This window comes from Ixodes scapularis, unplaced genomic scaffold (genome assembly GCF_016920785.2).
Source record: "Ixodes scapularis isolate PalLabHiFi unplaced genomic scaffold, ASM1692078v2 PGA_scaffold1__304_contigs__length_218370807, whole genome shotgun sequence".
Taxonomy (NCBI): domain Eukaryota; kingdom Metazoa; phylum Arthropoda; class Arachnida; order Ixodida; family Ixodidae; genus Ixodes; species Ixodes scapularis.
This window is the reverse complement of record NW_024609846.1, coordinates 28767442-28784451: the sequence shown is the minus strand read 5'-3', so window position 1 is coordinate 28784451 and position 17010 is coordinate 28767442. Positions and strand designations below refer to the sequence as shown.

The following is a 17010-nucleotide window of genomic DNA, read 5'->3' as shown; positions in this document are numbered from 1 at the left end:
CGCCCGGTTGCTTTCTAACCTCACACCTTTGTTTCAGTGACGAACGAAGGCATTTGTGCTGTGTCTGGCCTTCCTCTCCTGGTAAGTCTCTTTCCTTCCTAGCTTCAGTCCGGTGTTACTGCAAAGTCTTGTTACTTGAAAAAGCACCGAAGAAGCCTTGGCTGTGTCTGGCACAGCACCGGCATGTTTCAGGATTCGTGCAGCCTACTGATGATGTTCTGAAATTATTACAGTTAGCTGTGTGCAGTTATTCAGAATTTTAAATATGAATCGCATATCTCGAATGCATGATTCTAATCATGTGTGAATAGTGGATTTTGAATTTGAAGTGAAGAGTGGTGTCGGCCGCATAGTTTCGAATAGAATATCAAATAGTTTCTCCTAGCCTTTCTCTACTGTTGCTTCATGCTTAAACGAAAACCCAGCTAAACTTGTGTAGGTTGTTACCAAGCTTTCACTTGTCCATTTATAGGCTACCTAATACTAATCTAACAATAGTTATGGGATGTGACCTTTGAAAGTTTAATTCCTTAGGATGGCAGGTAAACGACGGATTTCACATAAAATTAAGCCTATAGAGATGCCCAGCTATACCTAATTGAGTGGATTTTCAAACCTTGCTATGTGTAAATATTCTTTTTCCAATCTCGAATTTGAAAAGAAGAAAAAAAAAAGCATCACAAATGATGAATGCAGGTTGGGAGGGCATCTCTGCCTAACATATACACTTGCATAACAGCCACAGTTTAATTTTGGAAATTTTACTGCAATATAAATATCAACATTCACAAAGTTTCTGTTTCTTTTTCAATAAACCAGGCACAGAAGTGCACCATCCTGGTTTGAAAGTGTGCTTTTCTCCCAAGCACGCAATTGCAGTACTCCTACTTATTTGATGATGATGTAAATAAAATTGATTGATTGATTGATAAAGTGTTGATTGAGAAAGGGGTTTGGCTGGCACTGGTGTCCACTCAGCGAGGAGACTTTCACTGCATCAGCATTCAACTGGCGGTCGGCCTGTCGACTTACGTTGCTGGCACCTAACCAGATATGGTTAGCTGCCAACCATATAACTCATTCTGCGTTAAAATAAAAAGCTTATCTGCTAGAGGCCGAGTGTTCGACAGGGACGCCCTGTCATTCTGACATTGTCTGCGACTAGTATAGTTTTACCCTGCCAGTTGTACTCAAGCCGATATTTGTCTGATCAAACGAGTCTTCACGAGGCAAATGCAGCGATTTATTCGTGGCAGAGCCTTATTTATTATAAGTTCACTCTTAAATGGAAGTTGCTCGACGGTCTAATGCTTCATTTGTGGACGATGTAGAGGGTATATTGTCTCCGGGAGCTTATTTAGTGTGCTTTGTTGGGGTTCAATGACTAAAGGATAATGCTATTTTGTTTCTTGGGCACCAAAGGAGGAACTAGACCTGAGCCAGAACAAGGCAGTCACAGACGTTGCCATTGGTGCCATCTGCCGGTGCTGCACTAAGCTCAGGTCAGCCTGAATTTGCTTGTGGTGGTTTCCTGTTCATTGTGTCGCTCCAGGGCCAATAACGTTATGCTTCGGTCTGTTCAAGCACCGATCGTTTGAGACGTACTTCCCCCTGTCGTCCGCTACTTTTAACTTAAGTGTCCCCTCTTACTCACTGCATGCTTTTCTCCCGGCTGGTTGTTTGCTGACGTTTTCCTGATTTAGCGGAAGGCCTAGTTGCGGTAGTTTAGAAGAGGAACCTCCTGGGCACTTACGTGACAGCTGACGTTTGACTGAGAGACTGCGCCTTTGCTGCTGTCTTTAGCAAAACGCCAGCCACCTCTCTGAGGCTCTTGGAAGGCTCTTTTTCAAGTTTTTCCTACCTGCTTTGACTAGCTCCGCAATTTTAGTTATTGCATTGGTGAGGCTGAAAGCGTAACTTCCCCTCCTCCAAGTATTAAGCTAAATACTGTAAACAACATGATTGTTTTACAGCGAAGCTGTTATTCGCTAGGATCTGAGAAAAAAGGCTCGAGGTACACCTAAGCACTTCTTATGAGTTGTGAATGCGAAAGCATGTACATCATACTTCCTCTCCGCGTGTTGGCACGCTGACGGCCACACCGTGGCGCTGTGTGTCCAGCGAACGGGAGCCTTGTCGAGGCACGCCAGCCAATGGACCGAAGTGTAAAAGGTGCCGTTGGCTAGCTTTCCGTCTGGTTTCATGCTGGGAGCTGGCTTGACTTGGAAAAAGGGCTTTAGGTGTCATTTGGCGCGATTTCAAAGCTGAGGACGTCGGCTCGCTCCATGAGGCAGTGAATGCTTTTACATTAAAATGCGTCCGCGGATGTTGGCAGGAAACTTCCCATTGGTCGTGGCCAGTATGAATAAATAAAAATAAAAAGAGGGCGTAACCAGCGCGAGTCAGCCTTCCTTGGCATTATTAGATAGGTCCTGATCCCTTGTTATCATCTCAAGGCATCGTCCTCGAGGTCGTCCTAGAAGTCGTCCTCGAGGTCGTCCCAGACGTCGTCCTCGAGGTCGTCCTGGACGTCGTTCTTGAGGTCATCCTCTAGGCATTGTTCTTCAGGTCGTCCTAGATGTCGTCCTCTAGGCATCATCTTAGACGTTGTAAAGACGACAGCTTTGCTGGTCCTCCATCTTATGTTAAGTGGAAGGGCTCTACAATTTTTTGTCTGCGAAAGTCAGGCAGTGCACACTGCCTGAATTCACGCAGTAAAAGTTGATCGTGTAGTGAAGAACCCCCATACTAAAGAACCTCTACAACAGTACCTCGTGCAGTAATTTTAGATTCTCACCATAACTGTACATCGTGTAGGGCTATACCCCGTTTCACCTTATGTTGTACCGCAGCGAAGGCTAGAAGCGCGAGCTCATAGCGTTGGGAGCTGCCCTTGGTGCAGGAGAGCTTGTGCCGCCGAGATGTGCCCCAGAGCAAGAAGCTCGTGCTTGTAGCCTTTTCTGCGGTACATCATAAGGTGAAACAGAGTATAGTAGTGTCCGTGTTGCACGTTGACTGGAGAAGATGCGTTCCATCTGGGTGACACACAACCCATTTGTCGAGCAGGTCCCTGAACATCAGTGGCTGCCATCTTGGAATCACGGACAAGTCCTGCGGCCACCTGTCGAGGAGTCCGTGGCTGAGGGACCTCAAGATGAGCTATCTCGGCCAGGTGAGCCAGTCTCTCGGGGTGCTGTGGGCAGTGCCTTAAAGGGATACTAGAACGAAATTTCGGCACTCGTTTTTTGGTCTATATGTGTTCAAAGGAGCAGTATCACCTCGAACATACCAATATCTTGTTAAAAAAGTCTCGAAAAGGAATTTTAGAACAAATTAAACGATTAGCACCTGGTGAATGTCGCTAATGCCTCGTTTGTAATGCCCCTCTAGGAACCTTGACAGCTAGTGACGGAGGTTGTCTTGCCTCCGGCCACGACGAAAGAAGAGGGGAAAGAGGAACTCCCCTCTTCCCGAGAATGCCTTTTGTGTGTCGCAGAAGTCGCTATTGTCCCTTTACAAGATTATAGAACATTAACCCGTCACTCAAAATTCTTACAAAAGCAGCCACTTCGGTGGCTGGAACGACTAGGCCATCCTCTCGACGTCAGCCTCGCCGTAGCTTTGCTTGTCTTGAGACGACCTACGTCACGATTGCGTTAGATGTCACGTGCTCTAAGCTGGGCCTTCTCCAAGCGCTTGCCAGAGTGGGCCGTTTATAACGAAAAATACAGCCACCAGGCTCAAAATACAAACGTGCGATTGTCTTTTACGGATATTGTGGATCATATTCAACCTATTTTTGAACATGACGGGATTATTTCAATTTTTGTTGAAGTATCCCTTTAAAGGAACCCTAAAACATTCTTTTAATGCTGAATTACAGTGTTGGGAAGTACTTTGAGTACATAACAATTAAATTACTACTTCAAGTAGGTTTAGAAAACTTGTAGTTTACTTGAAATGTGTTATTTGAGTGTGTACTGTAAAGTATTTTTTCTGGTACTTTCCGAGGGAAGTAAAACTGCCAATTTCAAAGTATGTTCCACAAATCTGGTCCTGTCAACTTTGTATCCCAAAAGGATACTTCGCCAGTTTTGAAGAAATACTGGGATTCTACCGTTATCAGAAACGCGAGCAGACGCCGCATTGCTCCGTTTGCACTGGGTGCGGCTTTCCCGCAACACTTCTCGCTCGGTCAGTGCATGCGAAGATGCTAAATACGTTAGGTGAGAATGCTCGTTCACCAGAGCTTACGGAAGCTACGGGGCTGACATCAAGCTCTCTCCTAGCATGCCTCTTTGGGCGGAAGCCAGTGCAAGCAGCACCAAATTTAAAAGTCGGAGGGAAGACTCGCAGACCTCGCACCACTTGCGAGGTAGAGTGCGGCGCCACGCAATGGCGTCTTTACCCACAAACAAATTGCCTGCGATTGTTGATGGGGAATTCTTGGAGATTGCATTGCATCGATTCTCACAAAGGATCCGACGGTGAATGAGTGAAGTAATGATGGCTATAATGATACAAATAATTTACAAGTTAATTGCATTAAATAGTTTGTCAGTGAGAGCAAAACAACTGCTCTGTGGCCACATATTCCCTGCCATTTCCAGAAATAACTGATGCACACCAAATTACCCCTGGGGCATTGGATAATGGTTAAAAATACATTATAAAATATTGTATTCAAAGTATTTGCACTTTGAAAGTACATTGTGTTTAAAGTACTTTACTTCAGGTACATTGTGCCCAGCGTACTTACTACTTTACTTGAAGTACATAACCTCTAATTTACTTTGTGCTTCACTTCAAGTACTTTTTGGGTGTCCTTTACCCAACACTGCTTATTTGCATTCTAACAGAAGCTATCTCGGATTTCGTGCTCGTCCCTGGTGCGGGTGGTACGTTAGGTGACTCGTGGTGCGAAGCCATGATTTTGCGTGACATCACGGTGTCAACAATGTTATTGGATCAACCGTAAAGTACCGAGCAAGGGTCTGCCCAAAAGTTGAAGATAATCGTGAAAAACCGGGGAATAAGCAGTTGTTAACCTTTTGGGGGTTTCCCGCGCACACTTACATATTTGAAAGTTCCCGCCAACACGCGAAACCACGCGCACCCTGGGATGTCCTGTCACCTGTTACGTCTTTGGGGAACTTTAGTCGTTCTATTTGTGCCACGTTTCATTCGCTGGGGCTGTTTATAGTTCCAAATTTAGACGGTTTTTACAGATGATACGTGCGAGATGGTCATTCCAGAGCACCGGCAACCTCTTTTTGTTCAGATTTCCGAGGCTTCTTCACGTTGAATTTAGAGGATGGGAACTCGTCGCCCGACACACAAAATCCATACTCCGGTACGGAGTCTGAGACCAGTGTAATGTCGCGGAATCAGATGTGCCAAAATGAAATCGAAGGGAAGAAGGCGCCAACTTTTCGCCTTTTAATGCTGAATATGTTTTGTGGGTCATTTTCTAAAAAAATTGTCACAAACTAGCTTCGTAAAGAGCTTCGTGAACGAGCGACATGCTGGGAGCATTACATACGTTAAGGTTATATATAAAGTTGTAGCCCCGGTGGAACTTAAACCAGGGTCAGTGCGGAGGCAGTTGCATACTATAGCCACTGAGCTACTAGCGCTTCCTTTTTATCACTTTGAATCAGGTCAGAAAAGGGCACTCTAAATAATGGCACAAGGTTGTCGTCATGTGTCACGTTTAAGGGCGTCGACACACTGGGGTACTGTCTCAGGTGGTCTGGAATGCTGAAGGATTTTTATTTGAATGCTAATGGTGCTGATAAGAGCGACAGGTTTTGGATGAAAAAAAAATAGAAATAAAATATATAAAATAAGCAAAATAAAGGAAGCAAAATAAATATAAGTAAATAAAATACTATTAAGACTTAAATAAAAATAACAAAATAAAATGCAAAAGAAAATGAAATAAAAAAAAAAGAATGAAAAATTTAGCATAGACCACAGACAAAATGCGGTTTGTGTAGGCCACGTTCTATGCTCCCTGGTCTTTATCAGCACGATGCAGCCTGCACAATTTTGTCCCATCCTCGGCTGTGCCTGAGCGGTGTGCTTTGTCCTTTCTCCGAGGTCACGGACTCTGGCCTGGGGACCTTGGCGTGCCACGGCCAGCTGAAGAGCATCGAGCTCCGGGGCTGTCCCCAAGTCAGCGACACAGGTCGGTGCTACTAAGAAGCAGGCACACCTTCTGCTCAACTCTGTTCTCTACGTTTCTGCTTGATGCTCGATAAGCCTAATTTTGCTTCAGCTATTCGTCTCAGTGTCAGTTCATTGGAGAGTATTTTCACGTCATATCTCAAACTTCGCTCGTGGAACTGAAGCGCGGAAAAGGACGAGCTAAGGCAGGCTTCGAAAGCCGAATATAACTTAAAAATAGATTCTCAAAGCAGCAGGCAGTACACAAAACTTGCAACCCGTTTCGGTGATCGCTGACAAAATTCTTGCATGCAAAGCGTGCGACGGTGTTAATAACGTCTCTAACGCCGATGTAACAGAATTTGTACCGAGGCTTGCTGGGTTGCGTTGCATGGTCCATGCGACGTGGGAACGTGATGCATTGTACGACACACCATGTGATGCTGATGACATCGCTCCTGCGTCACTTTTTGTGTCAGCTTATTCCTTCTAAGCCTCCCCCTAACTTATTCTTTCGAGAAAGGATAAATTGGGGCATTACCATAAAATAACAGTGCAGTATCGCTCATCTATCGAAGGTGTACTGTGGAGTGCCCCTGGGCATTCAGGCAGCCCCAAATAAAGAACACGAGACTCGCAACCCTTTGGCTGGCTCATTGACAAACAGCAGTGTCAGCATAGGCAGGTGCCAACTACAGGGGGAGGTCTCGCGGGCTCGAGCGCCTTCTGAAGTTTCCCAGGAAGGTCAGAGCCCCCCCCCATCCTTTCCCTCAAGTAGCACCTCGGGAAAAACTAGTACTCTCCCTTATCAGGAAGGGGGGGGGGGGTTTAGGTTGGGCTTGTTGAGCCTTTCAAGCCTCAGCCTTCCCTGGGAAATTGAAAACTTTCCGGCTCAAAGTTTGAACTTTAAGCCGGAAATTGTGAAATCCCGGGAAGATGGGAAGGCGAAAATTGTGTGAAGTGCCGAGCCATTGTGCCGCGATGCAGGAGTGCTGATGCTCGTGGAGCTTTGCCGAGAGTTGGAGTTGCTGGACGTGAGCGGCTGCGACCTTGTCACCAACGAGGCCGTGACTGGCTGCCTGAGCATCGTAACGGAGCGGCCCCACAAGCTGACACTTGTCGTCGGAGGCAAGTGCTGCGGCCATTTTCGCGAGCCTCGAACCATTTGTTTATTCATTTATATTTCACTTCAATACTAAAAGCCTTTAAGGGCTGTCTCAGGTGCAAGCATCTTGGGGGAAATAAAATTGCACCAACCTACGTTACAAGCAGGGTAATTACTCTAGTGCTGTTTCCGATGAACCATGACGACATTGGAAAAGAAAGCTGCCATTATCGAGCAATTGGAAAGTGGCCGATACAAAGCGGATCTCGTGCGGAAATTTGATGCTTCATTAATCGAGCCGAAAGTGACTGAAGTTATTTGTACGTGCACGAAAATTTAATGTCTCGACCAAAGTCTTTTCTTTCGGACTACCCGATTGTTTGAAATTTTATGCAATATATAACCAACGAGCCTGAAATGTTGGTTGGCGACTGTTTATGATACAGCCTCCCTATACTAAGGGCCAATATAATGGAGATACAAGTGTGCTGAAGGGAGCTTGAAGTTTGCTCGTAATACTGGTACAGTCCAATTTGATTGTAACAAGGTTAATGGGAATCAAAAATATGTTTGCTATATTCGGAATTTGTTGTATATGGTCTTTGCAAAAAATCATGATTTTTTTTACGCATACATTGCGACAAGGCCTGCAGCTTATAGTGTAAGCAAATTAAATTGCTGCTGCTGTCATACGCATAATGTTCAGTGCAATGTAGCCATAATAACGCCTTATGTGTACAATCTCGGATGTCTGCATGCACATTCTGGAGGTGGGCTTTTCCCCATGCTAATTTTGTGTTGCAGAAACTGGTAGAGTAAAAGCCGTAAATGCCATAAAAGCAAATGAAACGCAGTAGAGCAAACTGCAATTGCAAATGAAAATCTTGGACGCTATACAAATAGCGCAAGCAAAAGATTGTCACGTACAGCGACTGTCTTTCGCATTTTCTTGCATTTAACAATACTTGCACAGCAAATGGTTTGAATATTCGGGTTCATGGGGTAAAAATACACTAGAATTCCCTTCTAACTTATTTTTTTCAAGAACCTCCATAGCTTCCCTTTAAGCAATGCACTTTTGAAGCACTTTTTTGCCAAGGACTTGGTGGCGTAAATATTGTCATTGGTTATGAGAGAAACTAACTTGTAACTTGCAGACTCAGCATCCGGTGAAATGAGATCTTCTTGAGTCGCGTTCTCCCAGGGCCACACTCCGTTCTGAGCTCGTGTGCTCACGGACGACTTGCATTTTGCGTTCCACTTGTTCCTGTGGACGCATCACGTCTGCATTCTCCGAATCCGGGACAAGTTCTTAAAACCGTGTACAGTCAACTCACATTATTTCGACCTCGGTTAATTCGAGTTATTATTTAATTCGACTTTGTTCAAAAAGTCCTGGCAAAAGCCCATACATTTCTATAGAAAAAAAAAAACTCGTCGTTTTGATCGTGAAATATAAAATATTGGTTAATTCGACCTAGAGAGAACCGGCGATGAGCAAATGACCAGCACGACTGGCCTTGCGTGACACAAAAACAGGCCTTTTTTTCTGAATTGCGCGGTAGGCAAATTACAGGCGCGATCGGCCGCGCCCTTTGGCGAAAAAACCTGTTTCAAATTTTGAAGCTCGCGCCGAATTGCGAAGAAAGAGGAAAAGAGAGCACATGTTGTGACATGGGACACGACCGGGTCTTAACACAAAACAACCATTGCAACACTGTTGCGGAGCAGCGAGCGCTGCTCTGTAGCAGTGCAGCGGCGTTGGCTGGCGGTCATTGCTGCCACCGCCACACAGCGAGCACTGCTCTGCAATGATGCAGTGGCAGCAGCCAGTCGTGCTGCTGCACCAAACAGGTCTCAACATGCACCGCTGCACAGCGAGCGCTGATCCACTGCTCCGCAACAGTCGCCGCACCGAGAAGGACATACACGGCCGGTTGCTGCCATTGCCGTGCAGCGGTGTGTAGTGGCTCATATTTAGAAATGTTAACCCACCTGATCTAAAGCGCTGGATATTCAGAATTTTGCACGCATGTTTTAATTAGACTTTCGGATAATTCGACCCAATTTCACATGTCCCGTGAAGGTCGAATTAACAGAGGTCGACTACGTGGTTTTCTGTTTCATGTCTGCTGGGCAGCCATTATTGCCGATCATTATAGCAGTGCGCCCAGCAGCAAAAAAGGCGTGTGGTGTGGACCAACCAACTAAACTACCATACAGTGAACAACTATTGCAAATCCACCCAGAACCCCATGCACTCCCTCCACACTTTCACATGTGCTCTCACCCTCCCGTTTCTTGCTGCAACCTTGCAATAAACGGAGCCATACTCGTCGCGTGCGCAGCGACATAAATTTTTTCGGAGAAAGCGGCCAGACATCGCTTCCAGTCGCCAGGCCCCACTGGGAAACAAAGACAATGCAATTTTTTTCCAAACACCCGGTACCAAAGATTCGACATAACACACCCCCGGGACTGCAGGAAGCAAAAGATGAAACGGAAAGAGAGACTTTTGTGTGGACATCTTTTGCTTCCTGCAACCTCGGAGTTGTGTTATGTCGAATCTTTATTAGCTTATTTGTGTCCCAAATTTATATGGCACTCAAGCTTTTGACCATTGTCGTCGGATATTTTCTCCACTTTAAACATTTCTGGCGTTAAATGCACGACCGAGCTTGGAATGCTGTTAAATGTGGGCTTAAATCACATTGAAAGTATATATACAGGAGCATGAAATGAACGTTAGTTTGCAATATCTGGAATTTTGCTATTAACAGGTATGTTATAAGTGGACTCGACTATCGGCACTTGAGGTACCAATATTCATTTCTCCTAGAAAAACACTTCTATAGGGAAGTTCCGCTGTACTACGCCAATTGGTTCTCCGTATGCTCCGCAGAAAAGTTGACCGCTATAGCACTTAAAGATGAGTTGCACGAGATACCAACCAATAGAGAGCTTGGTCGATGGAGAGTATGTGTGAGAATGACGAGCTGCTGCCCAGCAGTTGCTGGACTTGAGGCTGGCTGTTTCAGGAACCAGCGTAGAGCTTGAGCGCCTTCCCCTCGGGCCGAGCAAGGGGTTGGACATCAGCCGCTTCAGCCGCTGTGTGGAGCACCTTCGTCCAGACAGGATGGAGCGCTTTGGTGAGCTGCTTTCTGTCTTGAAACCAGCCGCAGGCAATTTAGGATAAAAGACCCGTTATATATTCATTCTTCTACGAAGTTATATTTTTGTTAATAATTCCTCGAAGTAATCGAAAGAGTAATAAAAATGTTTGTCGAACTTTCATTATGAAATTTGTGTTATGAATAGGTCAGGGTAATTAGAAGTGGAAGCGATTTTAAGTCAGCAAATAGCAAGAAGTAATAAAAAGTATAATCACAAATTGCAATTGTACTTATGTCATCTGAACTGTATGAATAAGTCAAAGTAATGAGAAAGAGTTAAAAAAAAGTCAATTCAGCTAAAGTCGAGTGCTCCACTAATAACTCGAGGTTGCCAAAAAAGAGTGATCCACATGTCAATCGTGCAACTAGTAACTCCAAGTGATTGAAATAGTAAACACTATATAAATGGTCCCCAACAAAATCGAATTCTATGTATAAAATTACTCTTATTTATCCAAAGTGTAAGCGAAACACAATCACTTAAGACAAAAGCATGCGTGTGTATATTGTGGATGAAATTGACCGACCCTAAGATTAAATCAGGCAGCGCTGGGATTAAATTGAATGGCACTCGAATTAAATTCATTGGCACTTAGATTAAATTGACCGCCATTTGGAATAAAATAAGCGGGAAAACCTTTAGTTTCGAAAAACCATTCTGTCGAGTTGGCTCATGCTTGTAGCAATCCTTTGCAGCTAGTACTGGGGCTTCCCTAGACAAGTACTATTTTGAGAGTTTGAGAGAGTACCGACATCTCGGCATATGGTCTGTGTGAACCCTCTACTGCAGGGATACACGAAGACGTGTTCATGGAAGGAGAGGACGGCTTCGATGGCTACGAAGGTGAGTATCCAAAGTCAGTTTTCGTCAACCCCTTTTTCTTTCTCCTAAATCAGTGTACAAGGGTCAACCAACAAACATTGTTGGTGCAGTAGTTACAAAAAATGTATTTCTCTATCTGCTCTTGTAGTGGTAGCTCAAGTGTCAGTATTACAAGTAAGCTTCAACCTTGCTTTGCTTTATTCTTCTTTATTGTAGAAAAGTTCTACCATGCATTCTTCTGACTTGTTTTTTTATCCCACACATGAAGCTTTGTTGCCGTAATGTGAATATGAACTAGAAAGGGGGGAAATGATTGCCCCAGGGCAGAAAAGTTGCAAAATAAACACTTTCAATCTATCACTCCTGTCCTGGAAGAAAAAGAACAACTGGGTATGGGCATTGCCGCTCGTGTTTTTAATGTGCACGCTTGTCCGAGTGGATGCAAATACTATACAGACTATTCGATTGCAATTTCTTATTTTCAGCCCATGTTTTAGCAATTCTAATTTCTCTTTTTTTACGTTTTTGTGTTGCCTTTTGATCCCCGGCATCTGTTTACGCTTCATATGTACAGTGCTCTCAGAGACCTTGGAGATGGACTGGTATAATACTCTCTTGGATTGTTCACAAGCTGCCAAAACCAAGACTAGTGATGGTGTAATACCCTGAAAATTGTAGTTTCTGAATGTGTTCTGAAGAGCAGAATAAGATAACATTGTACCATACCCAAGAAATTAAGCTTTTTGAACCAACAAGGAATATTCGGGTTTTGTTCAAGGGTCAGTGGCATTGCTAGCCAACCCTACAATAACACATGCATTTTTAGCCCCCCTCCCCCTTCCCAAAGTCATGTATATCCCAGGCATCCACTGTAAAGGGTGGTTATGTTGAAAAATGTCACATTATTTCTCTTCAACGATGTTCTTTTAACAATTTTCCTTTGTATTTGGGTGGATAGTAATATATTGGGTGTTTCCGAGATAGAAATTAAGTTTTGTACAAAGGGGATGAGCTAAGGCAGTGGTTCTCAACCACTGATGTTTCGCGGACCCCTTGTGGATCGGCGGAGATGATGGAGGACCCCGTTCGTGGTGAGGAAAAGGTATAGGTTAATTGTGTCAATGATTTCATAAATGGATATAACTAAAGGCTGTGTGAAGTAGATTTCTCCCATTGACATACACGCGAGAAAAGTCACCCGAAAATTAGCATGTTTCTACCCAATCTGAAAAAAGACAACTTTTATTGCCGGGCTTGACTGATGAGGCAGGGCTTTGCGGTAGAATGCCTTCGCGGACCCCAAAGGATCTGCAGATTCCCGTTTGAGAACCACTGAGCTAAGGTATAATGGTTATCATCTAAACCCTAAAATTGGGTCAATATTGTATGAAGTGCAATCTTACTGTAACATTGCTTTGACATTCCTCTCGCTCCAGTGCGAGATGCGGGCTCGTTAAAATAAATTGTGTTCTTCTCGGAGCCAACCGTTTGCACATTAGCTTTATCCCACTAATTTTACCGAAAATGTCTACTTTAAGGAGACCATGAAACATTTTTTTCACTGGACGAAAAGTGCTCGGAGTATAAGCACTTCACATTCAAAGAGTATGGAACAGAAACTGGGTTTTGTTACACACGCTGACTTTCACATCTGGTTCCCAAGTGTGAACTTCCGTTTCACAGTCCCTTTAACAGACTGATGCTCTTTAACGAAGCACTGCTAGCGATGTCAGCGATGCAGCCTAAAACGCTGCACACTCATTGTTGCGGCCTCTTTTCAGGGGACGGGGAGAACCACGTCGCCCGGGAGTTTGAGGACTTTCTGGAGAATGACGACGTGCTCATGAAGGAAGCCTACGAACTGTCTTGAACAGCCCACCCTCCCCTCCCGACGGGAATGTTGGAGCTTGTTTTGGTGTGCTTTGTACATAGTTTGGAAGTGATGGGTCGGCATGCTTGCTAGTTTGTTTTGACCTCTTTGTTTTCTTCACCTTTAGTCAGAGGAGCTGCCCCCGCCCCTTTCGTCCCCCTTAGGCATTACGTCGACGCCAAATAGCCGCAGAGTTGCCACGTTCTTCGTGTCGTCGCACCCCAAAACCACACTAGTTTTAGAGAGTCTGTTTTACGAGAAGTTGGCAGAAGGAATTGGGTCGGCTCCACGAGGCAATACTTTTCCCGCAAATTCGGGAGACGCGACAATGGCGTCCGATGCGTCGACACTCGGCCATAACATGGTTTTTTTTGCTGCTTTTCAGAAGGTTGCACCGAAACAAATTAGGCATAGCCCACAACTGCGTCAAATATGGATGCAAAAGGTAACAAAACCCAAGGCTAGCTCTCTGCCTCTAAATAGAAAGTTGTCGGAAGAATGGCGCCATGAAAGAGTCAGTTTGCTTGAATGTAGAACTGAGCGATCGATTGATTGCAAAATCTGAGCTCTGGTGGTCCGATCTGCCACAGCTCTGCATCACATTTCTGTATTTGCGGGCAAAGTTGGGTTGCGTGAAAACAGTTGGAGCTGGAGCATGTGGATCGTTGTTTCTTTCCAACTGCTGGCTGTTATTGCAACCACAGTTTCTTTGTTTGCTTGTATAAACCTGCATGTACCTGCAACATAAAGTTACCAAAGTCCGGGGGACCACAACATCAAATTTGGAACTGTAAATTTGGTCAAAATGTGAGGTTATGAAACAAGTCGGCAGGTATTGAAAGTGATAATAAAAACCTACGTTAGAAATAGACTGGCAAAGGGCTATGCAAGCCAATTTAATATTCTTTCTGACCATTTTGTAGAATGTGTGGTAATGAATATATTTACAATTTATAATTTGCACCCACTCCTTATCTCAGATTGCTTGCAAAATGGGGGAGTCATTAGAATGCATTCGAGGTAATCGAAGGTTTGGTGCCTTTCATCAAAATGAATGAAAAACATGCACGGGTGGACAGCTGGTGCCTTCCCAATCAACCAAAGACTTCAAGTGCCCTCATTTGATGCCTCGGGAGTGCTTATGAAGTGCACTGAACCCAAAAGGCAGAATTGCCGGCTTATTTCACAATCTCCTTTAGGCACTGTGTGCTCGTGCAGGTATTTCTTTTAAATCCTCAGCATATTCCTCTTAAAAGCATTTAGCTATATTCCGAGTGTTCTTGGTGATTTGCTTCGGCTATTCTTGGACGCACATGATCCTGTTGCCTCCGTAGTAACTCTTTGGACAGTGTATACTGCAACAGTCGGCAACGCTGAAACCACAGTTGAACACGCTCCAGCCGAGAACCAAACCGACCACCACGCTTCGTGACGATGTGTCTAGCTCCCACTTTTTCCCGCCAGCGAGATTGTTTCGGACGTCGAGTGCCCTGGCTGGCTTCATGGCCCTGCGATACAAGCTTCCTGGCTTGCTGAACCTCCGAGTTACCGGTCACCGTCGACCGTTGTTGGCTGCTATTGCACAGTGCTCTATTTTTCTCTCCCCGTTGTTTGAGGCGAACTCAGATACGGAAAATATAGCAAATAAGGACGGCCAACCAGCTTGTCCTACGTTGACGAAAGTTGTCAGAGTCCTTTTATTTCGGGTGTTGTATCTTATGGTATTGTGTTTTAAGCAGCATAGCAGCTGTTCGGATCGTGCTGTCAATATAACCTACAGACTAGTAGTACAGAAGATCCTACAATATTCAACATTGCAGACTGGTGCGGTGAAAGACTGCTATAGTTGCCTCTGCAGTAGTACAGAACAATTGCTGTACGCCTGGTAAAGAGAAATAATTATTCACATTTATATTGTACGGGGGGTGATCAAAAAGTTCCGGGACTGATTTTGTAGCGTAGAGAGTGAGGGCAGTACAGTGATGCGCGCGCAGCAGTCAAAGTAAAGAACCTTCGTGTCTCATTATACCAAAGGGTGTTGCTCTGTGAACATTTGGAGCTGCGCTACACTAGTTTGTTTGACCCCATGCACGAGCATGATGGCGATCTTTCCGTACACTGCAAACCAAGGCGAGAACGAACATCAATTTTACGTCAAGCTCAGCAAACATAAAACAGAGACCTCTAAAATGATTTAGAAGACTAATGTAAAAAAAAAAAGAGGCGTCCGAGTGTTTTGAGTGGCACTCGAGCCTCAAGAATGGCAGAACGTCACCGAAGTCAAGGAGAGGTCGGATAAAGTCGCCCTACTGCTCTTCGTCTTCCAGCGTGTTCAGCCGTTCCTGAAGCGCGAGTGCCACTTAAAAAACTTTGCGAAATTCGCTGCTTTTTTACACAAGCCTGCTGAATCATATCGAAGGTCTCTGCTTTATATTTGTCCAGTTTGACACAAAATTGATGTTCGCTCTCGCTCTGGTATGTAGTATATAGTAAAATCGCCATTGTGCCCATGCACGTGGTCACGAAAACTCGTGAAACGCAGCTCCAAATGTTCACAGAGCGGCGCCCTTTGGTATAAGGAGACACAAAGGTCCCTTCCTTCGACTGCTGAGCGCGCACCGCTGTGCTGCCCCCTCTTTTTACGCTACAAAATCAGTCCCGGAACTTTCTGATCACATCTCGTACATATATCTGCAGTATCAATACCTCTACCAACATTACGAGCGTGCCAGCACATGTTCACAGAAAAATGGTGTTGCAGAAGGCTTGTAATGGTACAGGCATTTAAAGTACTGATCCAACTTGTTTTTCTGTTAATTGACCATACTATCAAATATAGAAGGCCTTGAAGGTAAACGTTCGGCAGCCCTCTGCCTGGTTAGGAGTAGACATGAAGCGAAAAATAGGGACTCTAACCAAAAATTTATTAAACATTTACCCGACGTTTTGGGACCAGTTCGGTCCCTTGTTCACGGGCGAGTGACAAAAAGAAAAGTATTATATGTGTTGCCTAAATGCACATACGGATGTAGGGGGCTATGCTCACGTCACGCAGTCCCGAAGCGTAGCTGCTGGGCAGGGAGCTTAAAGAACGATTCACGCTCCCCTTTGTGCGCTGGATAAATCAGGACTCAACGAAGAGCCGCTTTCGCCAATTCCTCTCCAAGGCCAGCACGGTGCTTCCCTCGAAGTCGACAGTGTGGCCGGCCTCTTCTGCGTGCTCCGCGAGGGCGCTCGCCTCCACATCCTTCTTCCGGACATCATATTTGTGCCGCGTAAGCCTCTCTGCGAAGTTCTTACTTTCGCCAACGTATGAGGCCGGTCAATCCTTGCATAGTATGCGGTAGACCAAGCCTTGGGCCCTTTCTTTGGGGGGCCGATCCTTCGGGAGGGGGAGGCAATGACCGATTGTCGACACAGGCTTATGAGTCACCGCAATCCCGTAGCGACCGAGGACGCGGGAAAGGGTCTCGCTGGTGCGGCTAATGTAGGGGACACAGATGCGATTGGAAGGGGGACTGCTGCGCCCTAGGGGTGGATGCCTTGATTTCTCGAGTATTCGAAGAATAAACCGCTTAGGGTAGCCGTTCTTCTGGAGATCCGATGTAACGACCTTGATTTCCTCCTGGAGGCTTTTCTTTGTGGAGCAGGTGGCGAAGGCGCGCCTGAAGAGTGCAGAGGCCACCGACGCTTTATGACATTGGGGGTGGTGGGAATCAAACCCCAAGTATCTGCCAGTATGGGTTGGCTTCCTGTAAACAGAGAAGCTTAGCCCACTGCCACTCCTGGTTACCAGTACATCCAGAAAGGGAAGGGAACCTTTGTCTTCGTGTTCATATTGTTTTGTCAACGTGCAATGTTTCATTGACAT

The 17010-nt window shown here is 45.2% G+C and overlaps 1 protein-coding gene across 1 annotated transcript in view; it reads left to right on the top strand.

Moving 5' to 3' along the window:
* The window catches only part of LOC8023528 (putative RNA-binding protein EEED8.10), a 37478-nt gene extending 22662 nt beyond the window's left edge, over window positions 1-14816 (top strand). Inside the window, exons 13-20 of the mRNA XM_029995206.4 lie at window positions 38-81; window positions 1423-1502; window positions 3067-3172; window positions 6103-6190; window positions 7156-7296; window positions 10312-10422; window positions 11237-11290; window positions 13051-14816. Coding sequence (XP_029851066.2) covers window positions 38-81; window positions 1423-1502; window positions 3067-3172; window positions 6103-6190; window positions 7156-7296; window positions 10312-10422; window positions 11237-11290; window positions 13051-13139 — 713 coding nt within the window. The 3' untranslated portion in view covers window positions 13140-14816. The remainder of the gene's footprint in view (window positions 1-37; window positions 82-1422; window positions 1503-3066; window positions 3173-6102; window positions 6191-7155; window positions 7297-10311; window positions 10423-11236; window positions 11291-13050) is intronic.
* The last annotated feature ends 2194 nt before the right edge of the window (window positions 14817-17010 follow it).